This window comes from Monodelphis domestica, chromosome 1 (genome assembly GCF_027887165.1).
Source record: "Monodelphis domestica isolate mMonDom1 chromosome 1, mMonDom1.pri, whole genome shotgun sequence".
NCBI classification, from domain to species: Eukaryota; Metazoa; Chordata; class Mammalia; order Didelphimorphia; family Didelphidae; genus Monodelphis; species Monodelphis domestica.
In genome coordinates this window covers 204,988,996-205,015,971 of record NC_077227.1, presented here as the reverse complement: position 1 = coordinate 205,015,971, position 26,976 = coordinate 204,988,996, and the positions used below count along the sequence as shown (strand labels likewise).

The 26,976-nt window shown below is 36.3% G+C and overlaps 1 protein-coding gene across 1 annotated transcript in view; it reads left to right on the top strand.

The window, feature by feature from the left end:
- The window catches only part of EHD4 (EH domain containing 4), a 107,499-nt gene that overhangs the window by 8,391 nt on the left and 72,132 nt on the right, over nt 1-26,976 (top strand). Inside the window, exon 2 of the mRNA XM_001362197.3 lies at nt 5,954-6,130. Within this exon, the coding sequence (XP_001362234.1) occupies nt 5,954-6,130 (177 nt within the window). The remainder of the gene's footprint in view (nt 1-5,953; nt 6,131-26,976) is intronic.

The window sequence follows — 26,976 nt, the reverse complement described above, 5'->3', positions numbered from 1 at the left end:
ATTTCTCTGTTCTTAACTTAGAAGCCAAGTTCTTTTGTGCTGATAGCTGGACTTCAGGTCATTGCTAGAAGTGACAGCTGCCTCTGAGAATGCAGGAGAACTACAGTTCATCTAGAAATCAAGAAGGAGCAGAAACTTCCATTCCACAGCTTATTTATTAAGTAGATTGGTGTGTTTGCAGATCATTAAAGTAAGTTACTCAACTTTTCTCCAACCATGGGTTTCTTCAAACCTTTGCTGGGGCAGACCAAGTCATAGAGACCCCTTGTAGGCCTCTGAGACAGAAAAAAACAATTTGTCTTTTCTCTATAGCTAAGTGGTTGGCAAGTCTTTGTACTTCTTGTTTTAGAAAGTCCTTTAGTTTTTGTGAGTTAAGATTATTTGCTTGTTTCTCTGAGAGGCTAGGCTGATTTATAAGACAAAAATATCAGCAAACAAAACCCTTGTAAAGTTGTTAAAGATAGCTTTCTGCTACTCTGAAAAGGGTGTGTTTTCTGAGATCTCTTTACTGGACTATAACAAGGTAAATGAAAAAGGCAGCCTGGCTGTAGTGGATGGCAGTCTGGCCTTGGAATCAGGAGCCTGGAGTTTGAATTCCCACCAAGAGAGACACTTCCTAGATGTATAATCACCAGCAAGTTGACCCCTCTGAACCAAGTGATCACTACTCCTTGTCTAGAAGGACATAAGCTTGCATTAGATATTTCAAAGGGTTAATGTAAGGAAAGCAATTCTGGACTTTAAAGGGCCACATGTGAGTTTTTATTAACATTAAGATGAAAGTATTTGCTACTATGTAAAACTGAAAAATGAAGGATAGGCAGTAACTTCAAAAGTTAACTAGTGGGAGAGAAATAAAGGTGAGTGGTTAAAGGGGAAATAAAAAAAGGCTTAAATTACTCATGATGAGTAGGATAGGAGATGAGCTTGAAACCCAAGTATCCCATGAATTCCTCCTGAATGGCAGTCAGGAGAGCCTCTTGTGTTGAATCATTGGTGATTCGAAGAGCTACAACAGCTTTACAACCCCACTAGCTTCATACCCATTGTTACCACTTTGGTCAGGTATGTGGAGGCCATGCAAGATGTCTGGAGATGCCAGCAGAGTTGGCCATTGAAATTCTTTTATGAAGAGTTGTATGAAAATATTAAATAGATCCTCAAATGAGAACATTTGTTGTCTGCCCAAATGTTCAAAGAAGAAGGAGAGCATTCTGTGTTAAAGACACACTCTCCTACCAACATTTGGTGGCCCTAAGTGGGGCAGATAACCGTTAGAGTTGGGGCCACGGTCCAGCGCTATTTGAAGGGGCCACGGTCCAGCGCTATTTGAAGGCAGTCACGCACAGACAGGAAGACTTTTTCAAGGCCAAGACACTTTTTGGTTCCCTAAATTGTTTTGGGACTGTTGTCTGACTTTTTAAGCAATTGCTGTATGCAAAAACCAAGTTATTTGATCAGCAAATGTCTCCCCTTCTTTGTCCCTCCCCCAGCGTGATTTAGGAAATCTTGATTGTTCAGCTGATGTTTTTCCACTCTATCAAGTTCATTCCAGTAATATTCTCAGTACCAGCAAAAGCTTGCCATTATAGTCATTTTAAACTGTATTAAACACACATCCCAAAACCCTCACTACCTGGCCCAGGGTTCTAGCATTTCGGTTCTTCTCAATTCTAGTGAGACTTGCAAAGTTTGGAATTGGTGTAGATTAAACTTATTTGCGTGTCCAGATTTAGTGTAGGATTTCAAACTTTAGGACTGCAATGACTTTTAAAAAACAGTTTGATTTTATACCTTTTGATTTGTTTGGGTTTTTTTATACCACAGACATGTCCCATTACCCTTCCCATCCTGAGGAGCCATCCGTTGACATAAAGAAAATACAGTGAAGTAAGACCAGGTGACTCAGAGTTTATGAAATGACTTTTCTTTAATAGGATTAATATGTCACTTTAACATCTCATGATCACATAACTCTTACTGGCTCCCTGTGTTTGTTTTTTAAACCCTCATCTTCTGCCTTAGAACTGATACTAAAGAACAGGTAAGAGTTAGGCACTTAGGATAATGTGACTTGCCCAGGATCACACAACTAGAAAGTATCTGAGACCAAATTTGAACTCAGGACCTCTTGTCTCCAGACCTGGCTCTCTATCCACTTAGCCACCTATGCTGCCCGTGTGAATTACTTTAAAACAATAAATCTATTCAATAAAGAAGATCCAGAACTTACAGAATCTTAGCTGTACCTGTTAACTTTATGTACCCAAAAGTTGTAATGCCTATTTTTAAAGTTCTGTAATTCTTATCTTTCACTCTCCTGTACTAACACCCTCCCCATTCCCCAATTAATCCAAATTAGTGAAATTTTTTAAAATTTAAATTAAGTTAGTGATTCAGAAGACTATTTGATAATTCAGTGGAGCCCCTAGCCTGGTTAAGAACATTCCATTTATGCCTGGCTCTCTCAGCTAGGAATTCATAGACTTTCAGACACGGAAGGGGCTTCAGAAGTCATCTAGTCCAACCTGAACAAGAATTCCTCCCTCCCCCACCCTATCCAACAAACAGGGCACACTTGGCTGATGTCCATCCAACTTCCTCCATGGTGGCGGGTCAAGTTTATCTGGTCTTACTTGGGTTAGATATGAAAGCATTTCTAACTTCAGCGATTATCTGACATGAGAATGGGTGACTGAGTGAAGTTGTGTAATTTCCTTCCTTGGAAATCTTTTAATAAAATCAGCACTCTTCTCCCTGGCATGATGAAAGCACAAACCCAGTGTAAATCTGCCTGGAGCTTGTTGGGGAGTCCTTTTAGCTGTATCTGACTCTTTGTGACCCCATTTGGGGTTTTTGGGGGCAGAGATCCTAGAGTGGTTTGGCTTTCCTTCTCCAGCTCATTTTACAGATGAGGAAACTGAGACAAGCAGGGTGAAGTAACTTGCCTAGGGTCACACAGCTATTAAGTGAGGTCAGTTTTGAACTCAGGAGGAATAGTCTTCCTGACTTCAGGCTCCACATTCCACCCACTGTGCTGCTCAGTTGCCTGTACTGCATGACTTTCTAAGATCATTTCTTTTCTTTTTTTAAATTAAAGAAAGTTTTTAAATTTAATTTTGTTTTTTTAAGATCCTTTCTAAATAACCAGGTGATCCTGGCTCACTCTCCTCTGAGTCACAGTCCTGTCCTCTTCCAGATGTGCCTAGATATATGGAGAGTCTCTCAGCCTTTAGACTGAACTGTAACTGGGGCTTTGTGGAGGCCACTTTATCCCACAGGCAATACATTCCAAGATGTTTTCACTTTTTCCTTCCCATCTGGATTGCTATGTTTATTTGAGGGAAGTGGGAAATAAAGTGGGTCAGAAAAGAAGAGGGGGTAAAGCCAGTCTTCAAAGTTTTTCTTTCCTACTTCACCCTGAAGCCTGCCTGTTTGTATATGTGTGTGTATAACTATGGATATCCATATCCACACAGAAGGGGCAAATAGGTAGCCATGGTGTATAGAGTGCTAGGCCTGGAGTCAGGAAAAGGCATCTTCCTGAGTTCAAGTCTGACCTTAGTCACTAGCTATATGAACTTGGGAAAGTCACTTACCCCTGCTTGCCTCAGTTTCCTTATCTGTAAACAGAGCTGGAGAAGGAAATAGCAAACCACTCTAGGTTCTCTGCCAAGAAAACATGAAATGGGGTCAGGAAGAGTCAGGTATGAATGAAACAACTGAACAGCACCAGCATTCCTATATGCAGGGTATGTCCCCAAAGTCTTAGTGCAGTTGTAAGTAGCTAAAGCACTAAGACTTTTGGAACACAGTGTACTCGGGGGGGGGGGGGGGGAAGATCACAGGAATGAGTACATCTTTTTTTTTTCTTGATCCTTTTTAGTTTTACATTCTATTAATTTCCAAATATATCCATTCTTGCCTCTTTTCCCCCTCCCCAGTGAAATTTTCCTTGTAAGAAAGATTTTAAAAAAGGAAAAAAATGAATTCAGCAAAATAATCCAACATGTCAGTGGCAAATGATAATCAGTCTGTGCAATAGTCCACAAGAATGATGTAATGGTGGGATAGAGGGGTCCTTCCCAATACTAGGAACAGGAAGCCAGCTGCTGGAGGGGCTGGTTAAAGTGTAGCACTTCCTCTTTCTCCTCAGAGCTTAATGGAGTCTGGACCTGACCCAGAGTGAGTCAAACCCCTCCCAACTTTCTTCTATATGACTTTAAAATCTTCCCTCCTATTACAAACTTCAGAGACAGTCTTGGTACTATTTGGCTAATTTATTTCTATAGCAAAGAGATAAAAAGGGAAAAAGGTAGGACAGAGGGATTGGGTAGACCCTATCCCTATATTTTCTATATCTGTATTTGATGGGAGATCAAAATGTCCTTTCAAGAATGAAATGATGGTATAAGATGATCTTCAGAACAAAGCAGTAACACTTCTTCAGCACAAGCCAGGTAGGAAAAGTATATGGAAACCTAACTGTGCTCCCTAGCTCTGGAGAGAGTCTCTGGTGAGAGTCAGAAGAGAAGTAAGAGTGCCCAGACCTCCTTCTGGCCAACAGTTTTCTCCTTTTTAATGTTCTTTGGAATTCCATGGAGTTCTCTTCCCCTGCTGGCTCATGACTGTTCCGTCTGCTTCTCTTGGGTTCATTTTCATTACCTTTCATATTTTCTCTGCTTTTTGACCATTTCTCTGGACTACAATGAGTAGGCCTTAGCATGCTAGCCATTCAGTGATCAGGGCACAAGAATGGATTACAGAGACCAAATGTATTTGCTGTAGCAAAACAATTTCCCCCTCAAGTTTCACCCTTTTCTTCTTTTCTCTCAGTTGACCAAGGCCCTTCCTATGTTTCTTATTCTCTCACTGTATTGCCTTTCACCATTCTCAGTAGGAACCTAGCAGGCTTACTTTTTGGCCAAAAGTTGGGTTTTCTTGGCAAAGAATTGGAGTGGTTTGCCATTTCCTTGTCCAGATCATTTGACAGATGAGGAAACCAAGGCAAATAAGACTAAATGACTTGCCCAGGGTCACACAATCCATGTTATGTCTGAGGCAGGACTTGAATCTATTTCTTCTTGACTCTGAGGTCGACTTTCTGTCCTTTATATGCTGCTACCTCTCTGACAACTGTAAAGCAGTATGTTAATGTGAGTTATTATTCTTGTATATAGTGGTCTGTGACATCTGGTCTGAACCTTTCCCCAATCCTTCCTGCTTAATTTTTGATGGAAATGTCCTTTGCTGCTACCACTGCCTCCTGGGATACTACAGCAAATTAAGACATATTTAAGTGGGGCAGAGAATGAACAAGATTAGGAAACCTTGCTGTAATTCATTGTCAGTGAAAAGAAAACAGTACATCTCCCAGAGTGAATTCCACTTTGTGTTCATGCCAGATGTGCTGATAGAAATGCCTGCTAACATGGCACATTATTCCTAGAAAAGGACCTGCTCTCAGAAGCAATTCTACCAAGAAGTTTGACCATTCTTTCCCAGATGCTGGAATATAAGCTTTAAAATTTTGATTCTTCAATAGAAAGATAGTGAATATTAAACATTTTTCTTTTTTGGAAAATTGTTTCTGGATTTTCTTCTTTGTAGCATGGTCAGAATTGTAAGTAGGATGGGGTGAATCGGTTCTTCCCCAAGAGCATCAACACTGATGGTGCACTTCCTTAGTTCTCCAGTGATTCTACCACAGGGTCCTCCCCTATAACTATTCCCACTGCCTTTTAGCCATCTCCCTCCTTCCATTCTCCTTCTCTCCACACCCCCCCCCCAGGATACCTGGTCCACCTAACCACGGCAGACTACCCCCTCTGCCTGCCCCATTTCTCAAAATGAATTTGCTTCATGTACTGGAATCCCACATGCTAGGATGCTGTTTGGCTCTTGCTTTGTGCCCACATTCATCATTTTTCTTCCTTTTCCTTTTCTTAATTAGGTACTTACTGGAACAAGATTTTCCGGGTATGAGGATTGGTCCAGAGCCCACAACAGATTCTTTTATTGCTGTGATGTATGGAGAAACTGAGGGCAGCACCCCTGGAAATGCTTTAGTTGTGGATCCCAAAAAACCATTTCGAAAACTTAGTCGCTTTGGAAATGCATTCCTGAACCGGTAAGAAACACTTCATCTTTTGTCTTGTTATGTTTGTCTTAAGGAAGAGTCTTTTCTTCTGAATCACAGCCAACTACGTGTAAAATGCTAGTTAGGCTTTTTCAGAAGAGCAAAGGATATTGGATTTGAGAAACCAGGATTAACATTAACAGATGTTCATATAATAAATAAATGAACTTTTAGTTGACTTCACATTTAATATGAGCCCACAATTAGAACCAGCTACCACCCCCTCCCGGCAAAACAAAACTAAATACTCTGATGAAATATTAGGCTCCATTAATAAGAGAATTACTAGAAGTGCAGTGTCCATATGCCAGAAGCTAATATTGCTGTGATGTTCTATATTGGTCAGACCACATTTGGAATATCATATTCTATTATGGCAGTTACCTTTTTAAAAAAACAGTGATGTGTGTGAGAAAGTTAGAAATTTATATTGCAAATACTTGGAGCCACTTAGAATGTTTAACCTGGCCAAGAGAGATCCTAAACAGGAATATGACAGTGGTCTTTGGTCTTAAATACTTGAAGAACTGACTGTTACATGGACAAGGGATTAGATTTAGATCAGGTGGCTACAGAGAATGGAATTTCTCTGTGGAAGTTAGCACAAGGCAGACTTAAGCTCACTATAAGAAAAAAGTTTCTAATTAGAGCTATACTAATAGGAGAATGTGCCATTTTGCTGACAAATGAGCCCTTAGTCACTTATAGTGCTGTCCATTCTCAGAAGGGTGCTGGAGAATGCATCCTCACATTGGGTAGGAGGTTGTACTTCATCTAAAGGTTTGTGAGATCTCGATTATCTCTGGGTTGATTTATTCATTACCTGGCTTTTTGCCACATTACTTCCTTCTCTCTTATATGCCTTCCTCCTCCAATTCATAGCTCTTTTAAACCACTTTTGTTTAAAATATAAAATAATTTCAAAACACAAAAAAGAAATTTTGCTACTCACTCACAACCTTTGGGATAGATGTAAGGAATTATTGGCTAAAAAGAGTTTTGGATTTTCTGAGGATTTAATATATTTGTGTTACTAGCTGTGCTAAATTAAACCATAAGGAAGCCACAAACTCAGAAATAATAAATTATGTCACATTATAGAAAATGACCTGCAGAACATTGTGTTCAGTAAAAAAAAAAAAATCAGTCTGGTGAAGGTTGAGCTTTGGAAGTTGGAGGCCTTGGATAAGTAAGTGTTCATAAATTAAATTAGCAGTAGCCATGGGGCAAATGCTTTGGGCAATAGGCATTCCCTCCTCCCTTCCACATCTCTAGAGTTTTATGGGTCATTCATTATATCCCCAGGACTGGGAGGTAGTCAGAAGTTCCTCTCCCAGATGATTGCCAGTACCTATTTCATTCCAGAGGCAAAGGCTGTCTACTATGGTGATGATGGTCTGAAAGTGACCTGATTTCATTGCCTTATCTATATCCCCCATCTTCTTCCAGAATTCATCATAATACAGTGGGATTTCATATTGAATGAATGAATGAAAAAGCATTTAGAAAGCACTTACTTTGTGCCAAGCACTGTGCTAAGTGATGGAAATACAAACAGAAAAATCAATATAGTCTACTCTCTTGGGGCTCATGCTCTGGGGGAGACAACACTTTATTTAAGTTCAGCTACAGAGCAGATGGCAAGGCCCAAAGTTCTTTAGATTGTATCATGAGGTTAAATGGCAATGCTGGGAATCTGATGGTCACAGAGGAAGGGCAGATGGCAAGGCATGGTAATTCTCTCTCTTCTAGGAAGGAATACAATTGGTAACTCATTCTTATCCAGGAGGGCAGCTAGGTGGCACAATGGGTAAAGCACTAGGCTTTGAATCAGTAAGACTCATAGCCATGAGTTCAAATTCAGTCTCAGACATTTAGTAACTGTGTGACCCAGGGCAAGTCGCTTAATTCTCTAGTACCTTTCTGAAAACTCCAGTTGGGGTCATGATGAGTGAGAAATGACTGAAAATGAGTGAATAAAAACAGTAGCAAATCTCATCCACGCTATATATTAATTGTACATTGACCTAATAGGGTACTGATTATATTAGAACTGGATATTGATTTTGCATTTTCTTGTTGGTCAACTTTCAATTTTAATCCAGAAGTCATTTCTTTCTTTCTTTTTTTTTTAATCCTTACCTTCTGTTTTAGAATCAATACTAAGTTCCAAAGCAGAAAAGTGGAAAGTCCTAGGCAATTACATTTAAGTAACTTGCCCAGGGTCACATATCTAGGAAGTATCTGAGGCCACATTTGAACCTAGGACCTCCTGTCTCCAAGATGGTGGTGGCTATGTCAGAGGAGAGAAGGGGGATGTCGTGAAGGCAAGCCCTTGGCAACAGATTGGATATGGAGGGTGGAGGAAGAGTGAAGAATCAAAGTTATGAAGCTGGGTCACCAGGAAACTGGTGGTGTCCTTGACAGTAACATGGAAGTTTGGAAGGTGGGGAACATTTTGGAGAAAGAGAATGAATTTGGTTTTAGATCCATTGTCTAAATATCTCAAGGATAATTCAAATGATCCAATAAGCTATTAGAAAAGGTAGACCTCCAGGTTCAGTCCAGAGGTTAGAACTGGATAAGTAGATATGAGAATCATCTGTAAAGAGATGATAATTAATTCATGACATTTGATGATATTACTGAATTAAACAATATGGAGGGATCAGAGAAAAATGACCCAGAGTCCTGTATGGGACCTATGGTTTATGGTTATGATCTGGATCTAGCAAAGGTAGGAGAGGATGGGGTCCTATAAACCTAAAGAAAAGAGAATATCCAGGAAGAAAGGGTGATCAGCAATGTTAAAAGCTTCAGAGAAGTCAAGGATGAGAACTGGGAGGAAATAAAAAAGGCCATTAGATCTGGCCATTAAGAGATGGTTAATAACATTTCAGAGAATAGTTTCAGTTGGATGATGAGGTCAGAAGCCAGACTTTAAAGAGTAAGAACTGGAGGCAGCTAGGTGGCTTAGTGGACTGGAGAACAGAGGTTTGGGGTTCAAATCTAGCCTCAGACTAGCTGTGAGGCCCTGGAAAAAACACTTGATCCCCATTGTCTAGCCCTTACCATTCTTCTGGCAAACAAAACACAATATTGATTCTAAGAAAGAAAGAGTTTATTTTTTTAAAAAATAGTTGAGAGTGAGAAGAAAGGAAGTGGAGGCATCTATTCTAGATGACCTCAAGGGATTTAGTCATAAAAGGGAAAGAAGGAAATAAACATTTATTAAAATCCTACTATGTGCCAGGTACTGGGCTAAGTGCTTTAAAAATATTATCTCATTTGATCCTCACAACCACCCTGGGAATTTCTTTTATTTTTCTCCATTTTACAATATTGAGAAAACTGAGGCAGACAGGTTAAATTACTTATCTAGGATCATACATCTAGTGTCTAAGGAGGCCAGATTTGAACTTGAGTTTCCTGACTCCAGGCCCATTATACTGCACCTCTTGCTGCCCTAGACAGATATGAAATGAGATAATAGGTGATGGGCATGATAGATCAAGTGAAGACTTTTTAAAAATTATTTTATTTTTTTTTACATATCAATACAATCTTAATAATTATTTTCTGACATTTTGCCATCCATGTTCATTCCCTTCCTCCCACTCCTATCTTTCCCCCCTCTTCAAGATGGTAGGTAATATGATATGTTGTAAAAGAAGACACATGACTTACAGTAGAGAAAAATTTATGGAGGAAATAAAGTGAAGAATGATAGGCTTGAATCTGCATTCAGATTCCCTCAGTTCCTTCTATAGCAGTGGATGGCCTTTTTGATCATGAGTCCCTTGGAGTTGTCCTGGATCCTTGCATTGCAGATAATAGTTAAGACCTTCCTAGTTGATCATCATACTTTTTTTTGCCATTACTGTGTACAGTGTTCTTCTGGGTCTGCTCACTTCACTTGGCATCACTTCATGTAAGTCTTTACAAGTTTTTTTGTGATTATCCTGCTTGTCATTTCTTGTGGCACAGTACAACCCCTTGAGTGAAGATTTTTAAAAAAGATATTTTATCTTACTAATTACATGTAATAACAATTTTCCACATAGGTTTTCTGAAGTTATATGATCCAAATTGTCCCCCTTCCTTCCTTCCTTCCTTCCTTCTTTCCCTCCTCCTTCCCAGAGATGATAAGCAATTTGATCTGTAGTATACTGTAAAAGATATTTCCATATTGTTCATTGTTGTGAGAAAATACTCATAGAAACCCCCCCCCAAAAAAAACCCAAATAAACTGAAGTGTACAATTGTATGCTTTGATCTGCATTTGACTCTTTTTTTTTTTTAAACCCTTACCTTCCGTCTTGCAGTCAATACTGCATATTGGCTCCAAGGCAGAAGAGTGGTAAGGGCTAGGTAATGGGCTAGGCAAGTGACTTGTCCAGGGTCACACAGCTGTGAAGTGTTTGAGGCCAGATTTGAACCTAGGACCTCCCATCTCTAGGCCTGGCTCTCAATCCACTGAGCTACCCAGCTGCCCCCCCACCCACCCACCCACCCCCATCTGACTCTTAACAGTTCTTTTCTCTCTCTTCTTTTTGGAGGTAGAGAACATTCTTTATCATAAGTTCCTCAGAATTGTCCTCAATCATTATATAGCTGAGAAGAGCTAAGTCTATTACAGTTGATTCTCTCACAGCATTGCTGTTAATTGTGTATGATGTTCTGGTTCTGCTTATTTCACTCTGCATCAAGTGAAGATTTTTAAAAACAACTTATCCACTTAAATAATACTCAGCTAATTTTATAATCACTCTTACGCATGCATTTAAAGTACAAATGCTTCAAAATATTTGTTCTTTTAAATAGGTAAGTAGTTCTTCTGCAGTCTTGCTGCTACAATTAATTTGCCTAACAAATTATTTTTAATTGATAAAGTAAAAGTAAATGAGCCAACTTTCTAACAGCTTCCAGGCTAAGGTCAAATTAATTAGATCTTTCTTACCATATTTGTTACTTGGTTAGCTTTCTTTTGCAGGACTAAGAGGGAGGGAGGGAGGGAATTGTTTATGGTGAAGCTTTTTGGTTTGTTGCATTCATTTTCCTAGAAATGATTTGCTTGAAAATTAGTTTCTATTTCCTAAAAACACACTAATGCCATTTGAGTTGGTGAAGGAAAATGGGTAGGGCCGTATTTGGCAGTTTCAGTTCAGAATTTAAAATTTGTAAATATAGTGGAGAGATAGAAGGAACTTTAGAATACATCTAGTCCAACTCCACCCCTTTTTACATAAGGAGGAAATGAAAAGTATCACTGTATAAAAGGGGAAGTTAAGCATTCTTGTAACAAACCATTCCAGCTAATAGTTTTCCATTTCCTAAGACTTTTACAGTGTCAGAACTCTTCACAATAACCAAATCCCAGCTAAGCCAGCCATAAAATCTTTATCGGTGATTTTTTTTACAGTGCTTACAGTTAATGATATCAAATAAGACAAGACAAATTTAATTTTTTCTCATCAAATTGATTTCATTTCAGATTGAACATTAGTGCAAATAACATCATGAGAAAGATGCTGTTATTTGCTGTCCACTTCACAAAGTTTTTATTGTGAAGGTCAAGTGAGATGAAGATATGAAACAATTGTGCAAACTGCTATAATTAAAATGTATAATGAGTCTGAGCAGCCAGTGGAAGAAGGAGAAAATAAAACAAAAACAGGGTCTACAGGTGGTTTTGTTATATTTGGTTGTTTTTGAGAGAGGAAAGAAAAGGGGTAGAGAAAAAAAAAACAGAAATTAAGAAAAGAGCAGGAGGAACCTCCTCATTTACATAATAAAGAAGAATGTGCTAACAGTGGGAAGGAGTGGAAGGAACGCAAATCTGATGAACCCAGTCTTATCTGAACCTGAAAAAAAGTGGGTTGAATGCACCCATAGAAATTCCTTAAACTCAAAAAGGAAATGGGCCCGGTAGAGGAGGAAGGAGCTAAAGAGGAAGGGGAGAGTCAGAGAGGGAATAGTCACAAGCAAAATGTTAGTTTCAGAGTATGGAAGAAAGTATGAGAATCAAAAATCTGGTTCAGGACTTGGTCATGAGAGGCTGATGGAAGAGAAAGATTACTGGTATTGATCAAATTCTTTCTTTTGCCTTTTTCTGTTCTTTGCAAATACCATGGTAGGGGAAAAAGATATAGAGAAGATACAATAGAGGGTAATTAACAAGCACACCAACAATCATAACTGTAAATGGCAGAAACTTATTCACAAAATGAAAATGAAAAGCAGAATCCAACAAGAATTGTTTTTAAAAAAAAAACACTTGACCCAAAGATTCATATAGTACCCAGCAAAACTGACTCTATTCTTACAAGGGAAAGTATGGTCATTCAACAAAATAGAAGAATTCCAAGAATTTGCAAAGAAAAGGCCAGACCTGAACAGAAAATTTGATGCCCAAACACAGAACTCAAGAGAATCATCAAAAGGTAATTAAAAAAGAGGGGAAAAGAAAAACAAAACAAAACAAAACAAAAACCCAACTTCTGTAAAGAGACTCTAAGTTAAAATGATATGTATCCCTATAAGAAAAGAGGTCATTGGTAACTTTTAAAAATTGCTATTATCACCTGGGCAGCTAGAAGAATTACACTTAGAGGGAACAGTGACAAACCGTATAGGATGAAATGCCAAGACACAAATATGTATATGTGTGTGTGTATATATATAAACAATCTTTAGGGGAAAATTTATATCTCTAAATATTTTCTAGGACAAGTAGGTAACACATGGGGACAGAGTGTCAGACCCAGAGTCAGGAAAATCTGAGTTCAAATTCAACCTCAGAAACTTACGAGCTCTGTGACCCTGGGAAAGCACTTACCCCTGTTTATCTCAGTTTCTTCGTCTGTAAAATGAGCTGGAAAAGGAAATGCAAAGCACTTCTGTGTATTTGCCAAATCCCCCAAAGGGTGTGGTCACAGGATCAGACATGTCTGAAAAATAACTAAAAAAATAACAAACAACTAAACAAACAAACAAAAAATGACAAAATATTTTCATCAACCAAAAAAGAGAATGAACAGATCAGTGAATTGGGTATACAGCTAAAGAAAACTAGAATAGCAACAGATTTTTAAAAACCCTATTAAACACAAAAATAAGAATTTTGAAAATTAATAAAGCCTGAGGTGATAAATATAAGTAGAACCTTTTTTAAACCAGTAAATTAAGCTGTTAGCCAATTTGATACAAAAGAAAGAAAATCAAATTTAACATAAAAAAATGAAAAAGAATTTGTAGCAAATATAGAGGAAATAAAGGAAATAATGAGAAAGTGTTTTGCCCAATCATATACCAACAAAATTAATAGCCTAAATAAAATGGATTTATAGTTATACAAATATTAAATGCATAGACTAATAGAATGAAGTATTTAAATAACCCAAACTCAGAAAAAGAAATTGAACAAGTCATGAGGCAATTCCCAAAGGGGAGGAGAAAAAAATAAAGCTCAGGACCAGATGGCCTTAAAAGTGGATTCTCTCAGGCATTCAGAGTACAATTCCAATTGTCATGAATTGTTTGCAAAAATAGAAAAACATGAGAACCTACAAAATTCCTATTAAACAAATATGTACAGATATGTAAATGAAGCATAAAGTAGAGAAGTATTATATTCTATATAATATATAGCAGAAGTATTATATATTATACACAATTATATATTGTGATTTATATCTAGAATGGATAGATTTATATCTAGAATGCAAGGTTGGTTTTATATTGGGAAAAATAAAAGCATGATAGATTTTGCTAACAATAACCAATGCAGGAAAGGCTTTTGACAAAATACAATACTCATTTATATTTAAAACATTAAAAAGCTTGCTAATAAATGGGCCATTTGTTAATGTGGAAAATAGTATATCTAAAACCAAGGACTCAAGTTATTTTTAGTGTAGAAATGCTTGAGGTTTTCCCTGAAAGATCAAGAGCAGAGCAAGAAAGTTCACTTTTACCATTGTTATTTGATATATTTCTAGAAATGCTAGCTATAGCAATAAGATATAAAAGAAAAAGAAATTGAGAGAATGAATAAAGGCAAAGAATAAACAAGAATTATCACTTTTTTGTAGATGACATAATGGTTTACTAAGAGAATGACACTTAGTCAAAAATTAATTGAAACAATAACTTCAGTAAAGTAACAGGCTATAAAAGAAACCCACAAAAATCATGATTTCACAAGATTAATGATGAAGCATTCTTCCTGCCCCTTGGCAGAGAGGCAATGACCTAGAGACCTAGAGTGGTGGTATCGAACTCAAATAGAAATGGAGTTTTCTAATCTGTACAAAAGGGGCCCTGAAAGCCATATAGACTTAGCTTTTAAATGAAATATCTATTATACTTATTTTATTAAATATTTCCCAGTTGCATTTTAATTGGTTCAATAGCACTGGGAAGTGTTGGGGGTGGCATGAGGTCTGTGGAAAGTATATTTGATGCCTCTAGTCCATTAGAGGTTCAGAGAATTTTCATATACAACCAATGTATGATTTGTTTTGCTTAACAGTTTTTATTTGTTACAAGGGAGTGCTTTACAGAGGGCAGGAGGACAGAGTTATGGATAAAGGTAATGAAAGTAAATGCAAAGTATAATGAGAGAAAAAAAGAGGGTCAATGAAAGATTTTAAAAATATTTAAAATTCCACTAAAAAGATTTTTTAAAAATTTAAAAAGAAATTTCAGAAAAGAACAAACAGGCTACAATATTGGATCTGTGATGTGTGTATATATGTGTTTGAGAGAAAGAAAATAGAAATTCATATTGTCTTTTTTATAAGCCTCTTTTTCTCTTTGTGTAAGGAAATTTTTACTCCTTGATACATAGCAAATTCATAAAAATAAATTTTGGAATAAATATAAATCAGATTTAGTTTGACAGACATTTGTTAAATACTTCTTATATCCAAGACATATGATAAAATATTATTTACAGTGGTGTTTCAAGAGGAATCATAGCTTATGATAGGGTACTGGATTTTGAGTTGGGAAGGCTTGAGTCCAAATTCTACCACTGACATTAGGTGTCATGTCTTGGATAAGTCATATAAAGTCCTTGAGAAATTGAACTAGTTGCCTTTTATGTTTATATATCCAGCATCTAACACATAGTAGATGCTTAATAAATGCTTGCTAATTTATTGGTATTTATATTCTTTTATTTTTTTAAATCATTTATTTCACTTACGTGTAGAAACAATTTTTGAGAATTGTTTTCTGCCATTTTAGGATTCAGATTTTCTCCCTCTCTCCTTTCCATCCCCTCCCTGAGGTGGTAAACAATTTGATATAGTGCTTTCATGCACTACATATTTCCTTATTGTTATGTCATGATAGGAGACATATCATACATACAATAAAAAACTCAAAGAAAATAAAGTGGAAGATGGCATGCTTTGATCTGTAATCAGACTCAACAGTTCCTTCTTTGGCTATGGGTAGCATTTTCCATCATGAGTCCTTTGTGGGTTATCTTGGAAAGTCGCTTTTTTGATAATGGTTTGTCCTTCACAGTTGAATATCATATTATAGTTCTGTTCCTATATATATTGTTCTCCTGGTTCTGTTCTCTTTTTGCATCAGTTCATAGAAGTCTTTCCAGATTTTTCTGAACTCATCCTGTTTCTAATGGCATGATAGTATTCCATTACATACCTTATACCACTTCTTGTTCATTCATTCCTCAAGTGATGGCCAACCTTTCTCAATTTCCAATTCTTTGCCACTACAAAAACATATTTTGGTACAGGTAGGTCCTCTTCTCTTATCTCTGATTTCTTTAAGCTACATACCCATCAGTGTTATTGCTGGGTTAAAGGGATTACATAGTTTTAGGGCCCTTTGAGTGTGGGGTGTGGTTCCATATTGCTCTCCAGTATGATTGTATCAGTTCACAATTCCACCAACAGTGTATTCATTTTCCAATTTTCTCATGTCCTCTCCAGTATTTATCATTTTCCTTTTTGGTCATATTAACCAATCTGATAAGTATAAGGTAGTATTTCAGAGTTGGTTTAATTTGCATTTTTCTAATTGAGTGATTTAAAAAATATGATTATAGATAGTTTTATATATTCTTTTAGCAAGATCATTATCAAAGAACATAAACAAAGCTGCATTCTCTCAGAGGTAAATTTGTGTACCTAACTATAGCATCTATGTGGGGAACATGTTTTAGTCAGGTCAAAAACACAATAAAACCTCCTCTTTAGACTTTTCTGGTATCTCAAAGAAAATGCTGTACACAAGTAGGACAGTGTGCATTGAGAGAAATTAACCAAGTAACTAGAATACTATTTTAGTCACAATATTCCCTCATCTTCTCAACTTTCCTTTGTTAATAAATGGTCATTACTGTTGCTTCTCACTTCAGGCAACAGGCAGTCATCCCAAGGGACAGATTATTACCTCTCCCATATCGTCATTACTGTAGCTTGGGTATTATCCCAGGAGAAATCTATGAGATTGCTCACAGATAAGAATGGTTCTTAATTAGTCTTGAAAGAAAGTGCCAAGTATTCAGCAAACAATAGCAAAATTACATACACACATATACACACAATGTTCTTCAGACCTACTTCCAAAGGAAACAGGGCAGATCTTTACCATGCATTCTGAGAAAGAAGCACAGGGTTTGGTGGAATTCTGTACTTCATCAACAAAGGAAATTTAATAGCTTCAGAAAAGAATCATGATAATCATTGAAACCTCACCATAACATCCTGTACGTGCTTTATTATAGAACTCACATAAGGCAAGTCTGTCTTGGATTCCATCCATGGGCATTACATATAGAAATCTGAAAGGATTTCATTAGAAGATGCTTTGCTCTAGTTCCACAGCCTGGATGATGAGGACAGTTAGTGAGATCTGACATTTAGTCAATATGTAACTTTAAGGCATGGTAACATGATAGCTTTTTTCTTTTGTGGTTTTATCTTCATTACATTATTGAACATTTTCTGTCCCTTGCTTCTTACTCTCCTCATCTTCTGTTGACTGCGATAATTTAGGACTTTATCACTTATTTTTAAGATATATAGACATATTTTTTTTGAGATGGGAAAAGACAATTTAACAGGATATATTTTTCTCTCAAGTTTCATTCCCCAGTTGTGAACTCTTTGAACCTCCACATCTGTAGAAATTTTTATAAAGCACTAAGTGACATACTAAGCACCATATTTTCCTACATTATTCTTTTATTTCCATTTTTAGGGTTGTGTTTCTGAAGTAAATTTAAAATATAAAAAATAATTTAAGACAAAACTGACAGTAACAATTAAAATAGTTTAATAATACATAGAAAAAGTTTTAGCGTTTGGTGTTGGCCTACTTGTAGTAAGGCCAGTTTAAAACAAAAAATAGACATCAAATAATTTATTTTTTAAAGGCACAGAATAAATGTTTATTCATTTAAAATATATATCCCTATAAATTACACATACTTGATTATATATTCTTTTCTTCAGTTGTATCTTACACTGAATTTTTATTTTATTTTTTCTCAATTACATGTAAAACATTTTTTATTTTTTAAAATATTTTCCCAAATACAATTTTCAACACGTTTTCTGAAATTATCTAAAACCATCAACAAGTCACATCTCTAATTTAGAAACCTTCCCAATAAGATGTGGAATGAAACACACATGCCCATTATCAATACTATTATTTAATATTATATTAGAAAAGCTAGTTTTAGCAATAAGAAAAGAAAAAGAAATTGAAGGAATTAAAGTAGGCAATAAGGAAAATTAACTATTACTCTTTGCAGATCATATAATAGAGTACTTAGAGAATTTTCTCTTGTCTGGAATGATCTCCCTAGGGCTAGATACTAGGTATGAAAAAGTTTAAGACTTGATATCTGACAGCCCAGCAATTCTTTCTTTCTTTTTTTTAACCCTTCTCTTTCATCTTAGAATCAGAAAGAAATACAATATCCATTATATGTATAAAGTCATATAATACATATTTCCATATTAGCCATGATGTGAAAATAAAAAGCAAGAAACATAAAATGGAAAAAAGTATGCTTAAATCTGTCCTCAGAGTGTATCAGAGCTTTCTCTGGAGGTGGATAGCATTTTTCAACATGAGTCCTTTGAAATTGTCTTGGGTCATTACATAGATAAAAGTAGCTGAGTCTTTAATATTTGATTAAACTATGTGCAATGATCTCCTAGCTCTGCTCACTTTACTTTGCATCAGTTCATATAAATCTTCCAAGATTTTCCTGAAACCAACCTGTGCATCCTTTCTTATGGTACAATAGTATTCTATCAAAAGCATATACCACAACTTGTTCAACCATTCTTCAGTTGATAAGCATTCTTTCAATTCCCAATTCTTTACTACCAAAAAAGAACTGCTATAAATATGTGTTTTACATATAAGACCGTTAACCTTTTCTTTCATCTCTTTAAGGGACAGACTTTATTGCTTGGTCAAAGAGTATGCACAGTTTTATAGACCTCTGGGTATAGTTCCAAATTGATCTCCAGAATGGTTGGAACAGTTCACTACTAGAATAGTGCGTTAATGTCCCTATTTTTCTGCATCTCCTCCAGTATTTATCATTCTCCTTTTCTGTCACAATAGCCAATATGATAGGTATGCAGTGGTATCTTAGAGTTGTCTTATCTTGCAATTTCTTATCCATTAGTGATTTAGAGCATTTTTTTCATAACTTTGATTTCTTCTTCTGTAAATTGCCTGTTTATATCATCTGACCATTTATGAGTTGGGGAATGGCTCTTATTTTTATAATTTTGGCTCAGTTTCATATATATTCAAGAAATAAGACCTTAAACTTATTGTAAATTTGTTCCCTCTAGTTTCCTGCTTTCAGCTGTACTGATTTTGTTTGTGTGGAAACATCTTTTATGTAATCATAATTATCCATTTTACTCCCCATAATCCTCTTCATTTCCTTTGGTCATAAACTATTACTTTATCTTCATGTCTGACAAGTTAAAATTTCCATGCTCCACTAATTTGCTTTTGATATTACCCTTTACGTCTAAATCATGTACCCCTTTTGACCTTATTTTGGTATCTGGTGTGTCTTCCAAATAGCTTTCCAATTTTCTCAGTAGTTTTTGTCAAATACTGATTTCTTGCCCCCAGAGCTTGGACCTTTGGGTTTATTGAACACTAGATTTTTATGATCATTTAATACTATGTATTGTGTACCTAATCTATTCCATTAATCCATTGTTCTATTTCTTAACTAGTATCTGATTGCTTTGATGAATTACCAATTTTTAATATAATTTGAAATCTGGTATTGCTAGCTCACCTTCCTTAACATTTTCCCTCTTGATTCCTTTGATATTCTTGATGTTTTGTTCTTCCAGATGAGTTTATTATTTTTACTGGCATATAATTGGTCAAACAAATTCCCAAATTAACCAATGTTTTTTTTTCTACTTTCCCCCTCATGTCAGTTCCTAGATATATTTATTAGTTTAATTAATTTAATTTTTTTTAATTTTCAATTTTATTAATTTCTTCTTCAGTTTTCAGGATTTCGTTTTGGTGTTTAATTGGGGATTTTTAATTTGTTCTTTGTCTTTTGTGTGACTGATTCATTGATCTGCTCTTTCTTTTATTGATGTATGCATTTAGAGATATATATTTTTCTCTAAGAGCATCTCTAAGATGCTCTAGCTACATCCCACAAATTTTGATATGTCATCTCATTTTTGTCACTATCTTTAATGAAATCATTGATCATTTTGATGATTTGTTCTCCAAAGCACTCATTCTTCAGGATTGGTTTACTTAGTTTCCAATTCATTTTTAGTCTATGCTTCCAAGGCACATCATTGCATGTAAATTTTATTGTATCATGGTCTAAGTGTACATTTAATATTTCTGCTTTTCTGGATGTGTTTCTGAGATTCTTAATGTCCAGTTTATGATCAGTTTTTGTGAAGATGTTGGAGAGTGATTTTCAATAGGAAATTATTTAGTCAATCTTTTTGTTGAAACAATAATGTTTGACTAAAGCCATTGTCTGATGTGGGAATAAAACTGGTTGGGGCCTTCTAATTTGAAACAAAAGGATAAGGTTAGGCATACATATATAGAAAGAAATCTTTATCACATAGCCACTATGATACTCACCATGGTTCTTCAAGATAGGATTGTCTAACTTGGCATATCCCAGTGTTCTACAAAGCTAAAATTTTTTTATTATCCCCTCTAAAATGTTAAATGTGAAATCACACACACACATATGAGTTCCCATTATATGCAATCATTTTTCAGTATGAAAATAAGCTATTTTGTCTCTATTTTATGACAATAGTTCCTCAACTGACTTTTATCCTAGGGGTATAACTCTACACTCAGACACTCTAAATAATTTTTGAGTTCTGATGATCATATTTCAAGCCCAACTGTGTTCTGTGGCCAAAATATTTTGGGAAATATAGATTGAATTGTTTAAATTATCTAAGTTCTGTCAGTGTACACAATGACTACCATAGTGTAAAGGAAAACACAAACTCTGATTAATTGTAATGACTAATCTTGATTAGAGGAACAGATGATGAAACACATTTCCTTCCTCTTGCTGGAAAGGTAAGAGGTACAAATGTTTATATATATATATATATATATATATATATATATATATATATATATATCGGTCTTTGTATTGTTTGACTTTACTGAATTGTTTTTTCTTGTTACAAATGTAGCTCAGGCATGGCATGACATGTGTCATCTGAACTCCCTAACCTGGACTCTCACACACCCAACATAAACTAATGTTGGCATGTCAGAGGTTCCCAGGGAGGGATATGCTATGCTGATTTTGCTTAGTTCTCAAGATCCTGATGTGGGTGTGTATGACTTTCTACTACTTGCCACTTTAGCTCCTGAGCCCCCATTGGTATGTTCTCCATTTATATATAGTCACAATGATGTCATTGGTTCTTAGACGTGAAATATGAAGTGATAAGTTAAAAGCCGTAAGAATTATAGCAATTACTCAATAGAAGGCAAATATAGGAATAATCTTAACACTCAATGGAAAGCAAAAGCAAGACTATCACATCTTATTCATAAGCCAGAGTCACACACCCTTCCACCAGTACATCTGTAGTGTTTTGGGTAAGAGGAAGTATATTTATATATATATATCTATCACTGAAATCCATGAGTAGGGAAACCCATGTGCTGAATGAAACTCATAACTCTAGACTGTAATGATGTCTTTAGGGAACAACCTGCGCCTATGTCACCCATAAAACCACTTCACTTCTGGTCCACAAAGATCTACTACTGAGCAAAGCCATCCCTCATCTATTCTCTGGTTGTTAAAACAGTGTGAAACTCTTTTAGCACATAGCCTCCTGTAGCAGGTTCCTGCAGAAGTGTTGTGTTCTTTTAGTAAAATATGTTAGTATTACACTATTTTGGTGAAATGCAGTTTCCTTAATCCTGGAATCCAGCTAATTCAGCTCTGTTTATTATGAATTATGAAGTTTTTCCCTTTCTCAAACTAGAGGGGTAATATGGGCATCATGAGCATCCCTGAGAAGTTTTTCCCTTTCTGGCAGTACATGGCGTTAAAGGGCAAAAACCAACCAGCTCTTCTCTTTTCTTCCCACTAGCTTCTAACAGCTCTATTGCTTTCTAATTCAGTAGCTCCTTGTATCCTCCGCAAAGTCTGCCTACTGGGCTGTGCTCACTTCTAGTAGAATTCTGTATTCTGCAATCAAGTTTCTCTCCTTCCCTCCTGTGTCTCCAGCTTGTTATGATTCTTCTTACTTTCAGCTTCTCATCTTGTATCTGCTGTATCTTCATGTGGTCATCACTTCTAACGTCTCAAATCAGGTCATACTTGTGCTTAGTGACTTGTCTGTGAAATATAACCTCCTCCCATAGTCCCCCAACAGCTCTATTCTTCAAAAACTCTGAAAACAGTTGTATACAAAGAAACTCATTGCCCACAATTCCCTGTAACTGTCCCGCCTCAATCAGTGTTCCTAACCTCTGAGCTGTTTTCAAATAAATCCTTTCTGTGCATTTAGTGAAAAGGCTGCTTTCTTTTTTACATGAGTTTTATTTTACTTTTAAAATAAATTATATATTTTTATATTTATTTTATTTAAATATTTATGTAACTTAAATTTTACTCTGAAAATAAATTAATAAGCGTTTCTTTTCTCTCCTCCTAGTCCTCCATTCACTGAAAAAAAGAAAGTAAAACAAAAACCTTGTAACAAATATATAACAAATATGCATAGTTAAGCAAAACAAAATTCTTTCTTGTCTATGTCCAAAAATATATGTCATTCTGTATCTTGAATCCAATAATACAATTCATTATCAGTTTTTTGGACTCCTAGCTGGTTGTTGCACTGATCGGAGCTTTTTAAGTCTTTCAAAGTTGATTGTTTTTATAATATTGTTATTATATAATTTGTTCTCGTGGTTCTATTTACTTCACTCTTCATCAATTCATAGAAGTCTTCCCAGGTTTTTCTGAAATTGTTCCTTTCATTTCCTTTGGAGCAATTCTATTATGTCCCTGGACTCAGGAAACAAGGTCAACCAAAGAAAAGATTCAAGGATCAGCTAAAGTCAAACTTGAAGTTGGCTGGCACTACACCAAAGCACCTAGAACTCGCTGCCTCTGACAGAAGCAGCTGGCGAACCCACATTCACCATGCCGCCACCACCTTTGAAGATGAGCGACGTCGACATCTCGCCACTGCGCGTGAACGCCGACACCAGGCCACAACTGCACCTCCCGTAACAACTGGAGTCCCATGCCCCATGTGCCACAAACTGTGCGCCTCAGCCTTTGGACTCCAAAGCCACATGAGGGTACATCAATAGATAATAATGCACAAAGACAATTGTCATTCTCGGTCACCGAGAGACTACCACTATTACTACCATATACCATAATTCATCCATATATTATCCAGCTTATGGGCATTTCCATGGTTTCCAATTCTTTGCTATAACAAGGTTTTTTTAAAACATATCAGTCTTTTTCTTCTTTATTTAGTATCTTTGGAGTATAGTAGTGGGATTATGATATTGCTGAATCAAAGAGTGTATATGTACACTTTAGTAACTTTTAGGGTATAGTTACAACTTGTTTTGCATAATGACTGAAACAATTCATAGCTGTCCTGGCAAGCAATGTTTTTATTTGCATATTTTCCCACAGCTCCTCCAGCATTTGTCATTTTCTTTTTTTTAAATCATCTTTGCCAATCAGAAATCTATATGACATATAGAATCTCAGAGTTGTTTTAACTTGTTTTTCTCTAATTATTAGTGAATTTGGGGCATTTTTAAAATATGGCTTTGATAGCTTAGATTTCTTCATGATTTACCTAATCATATTCTTTGATCATTTATCAATTCTTAGAAATTTTAATCAATTCCTCAGATATTTCAGAAATGAGATTTTTATTAGAGAAACTTGTTGCAAAGATTTCTTACCATCTAACTTTCCCTTCTGATTTTAACTGATTTGGTTTTGTTTGTGGGGAAGAGTCAAATTTTATAGAGTCAAAATTGTTCATTTTTTTCTTCTGTGACTCTGTTCTTTTATATTAAACTCTTCCTCTTTATAAATCTTGTAGAAATTTCTTCCTTGCTCCTCACATTTATTATGTAAACTTTCATCTCTCAGTTATGTATATTTATTAGGATCGTGGTCTAAGGTGTGAGATGTTGGTCTAAATCTAATTTCTGCCAATCTGCTAATTTTGAAAGGTATTTTGTCAAACAGTGCATTTTTACCCCAGCACCTGGGGTTTATCAAACACTAAGCAACTAAGTTTGTTTGCTTTTACATATTGGACAAATTTATTCCACTTATTTCCCTCTTTTTTAATCAGTACCAAATCATTTGGATGACTTTTATTCTGTAGTACAGTTTGAGATCTGATACTACTAGGCAAGAGTTGGTTCTCAGAACAGTCTGTGTCTCTCCTCAAGCGCTTTTAGCTGAGGGGCTGTTTCTTTTCCAGCTGATTTTATCAGTGCTCCACACACAACTGTCCTTTCTTTTCTTTCAACAACCAGAAATGTCCACAGAACACAGGGGCAGCAGGACCTTCCACACAAAGAAGAATTCAAAATGGAGAAGGGAGGCACATGGAAAAATGATTGTGATACAAAAACAACAACAAAAAAAAGATATCAGTAAAACTGAAAAATAAAATATAGTTGTGTTAAATATGGTTAATTTGCTTTATGCTCTGTGTTTGCCCTTACTCCTCCCCTTCTGTTTTTCCTGATCATGTCCTTTGCCTGTGTAACTTGTCATGTTGCGTCACCCTGGGATTAGTTCCAGTCCTATAACTTTGTTCAGTGGGAATTAAATGTAGTCTCCAATTCTACATTTTTTAATCCCACCCAGAACCTTGCAGAAGTTCTAGAAAATTTGAGATTATTATGAATGGACACAAGCATTATGCCTCTGAAGAAAGTCATCAATGCCCCTGTGACGTTAACTCTTACAAAATAGTTTCCATTTTGTGTTACTTTTCCAGCAAGGGGGAAGCATTTTGGAGGAGGGTAGGATTCTGTTAGAGATTGACTGGATTACTCTTGATTTATTATTGACTGCCAACCTCCCATTCCCTCAGGTACATTCCAGCATTTGTTTCTCCCCCAAATCTAGGGAATAAATCACCCAAGGAATAAATAAAGTTGTGGTGGTCTGTTGTTTAGTTTTGTCTGACTCTTTGTGACCTCATTTGGAATTTTCTGGGCAAAGATACAGGAATGGTTTGCCATTTCTATCTCCAGCTCATTTGACAGATAGGAAACTGAGACAAAAAAAGGTTCAATGACTTTCCCAAGGTCACACAACTAATAAGTGTCTGAGGCCAGAGTTGAACTCATGAAGATGAGTCTTCTTGATTCTAGGCCCACCTTTATTCCTCCCCCAAATTTAAAAGAGAAATCATCTAAGCAATTAATTAAGGCGTGCTACAGTATTGTACATTTAACAAGTTGATTAAGAAAGAATTGGACAACTAGGTGGCATGGTAGAGTGCTGCTCCTAGAATCAAAAAGACTCTTGGTTTCAACCCTATTGTCAGACACAAGCTGTGTGGCCCTGGGCAAGTCACTTCATTCTATTTGCCTCAGTACCTCATCTGTCAGATGAGCTGGAGAAGGAAATGGCAAACCACTCCAGTATCTGCCAAGAAAACACCAAATGGCATCACAAAGAGTCACTGAGCAACAACAACAAATGTTTATTTTGTCTTTATTCAGTACTAATGTTTATTAAACAGACTTTTTTAAAAGTAGAAATTAGCAAATTTCTTAATTGGATTCAACTTCTTGTTTTAACTTTGTTGGTTTTCAAAACCTGTAATCTGCATTCTAGTGGAAATGGAATTAAATTTGCTTTTAAGAGATTTGTGTCATATTCTCCAAACTATCTACCACTTAACTGCTTCCTGCTTGAATTTCTCCAGCTGGAGAAATAGATATGGTCTTTCTAAGAGGCAGCATGGTGTGATGGAAAGTATACTGCATTTAGGCTCATTGTGACTTACTGCTTGTGCTGTACATGTCACATCACCTTTCCAGGCCCCAATTTCCTCACCGGTAAATTGATGCCATTGGACTAAATGATTTCTTTTCTTTTTTTCAATTAATTAATTAATTTAGAATATTTTTCCATGGTTACATGATTCATGTTCTCTCCCTCCCCTCTTCCCTCCCCCCTCCAGAGCTGACAAGCAATTCCACTGGGTTTTACAAATATCATTTGGACTAAATGCTTTCTAAAGTGTACTCTGGGTTGTAAATGGGACCTCATAATCCTTTCCTTTATAACCTCCTAGAAATGATTATAAGAAAAATGAAAGAATAGATGTAACTCTCTTTGAGATTCATATGTGAAAGCTATTTTTTGCTCACATTTGTATCTCATGTCCCAAGCCGCCTATTCATTCCTGCATAAATTACATTATGCAGTGGCTTTGCTTAGCTGTACATATCCTGGTAGTTTGAAGCAGTCGTTCCTCATCTCACATTCTGGGTATATTTACCTTCTGAGTAATGGCCACTAATTCCATTGAGTGGAAAAAAACTGAGTTTTAAGCAAGATTTTGAGAGTTCTGCCCACTGGCATATATATCAGCTATTTGAAATCCAAAGAAAAGCAAGGTCATTACAGACTCTCTGCATTTTTATACACATTGTGCTTTCTGTAGAATAAACAGGGACTGAAGCCAAAAGTTTAGGATAACCAGAAAGAGCTCTAATCAGGATTTTCCTGAGAGTGAAGTCATTTTTCTAACCCTTCCCTTTCTGTTCTAATACTCTGAGGGTGGGGAGGTCTTGTGGTTTTGTTGGTGGCAAGAACTCCCCTTCCATCTGTATACATTAGGTCATAGTTTTAGAGAGTTGCCAAGAACACGGAGAGTTTGTGACTTGCTTAGAGTCTCACAGCTAGTTTGTTAGAGGTAAGACTTGAACTCTAGTCATCCAGGGACTCAAGCCACTAGACTATACTGTCTCTCACATATTACTAATGACATCGTATTAGCAGTGTTCAATCATGTCTGCCTCTTCGTGACCACAGCATGCCAATACTTCCCATGAGGCTTTCTTGACAAAGACACTGGAGTGATTTGCTACTTTCTTTTTCAGGGGATTAAGGCAAACAGGGTTAAGTGACTTGCCCATGGTCTCAAAACTACTAAGTGCCTGAGACCGAATTTGAACTCAGGTCTCCCTGATTCCAGGTCCAGCGCTATATCCACTGAGCCATCCAGCTGCCTCTTTATATTAGCATTCCATCACTT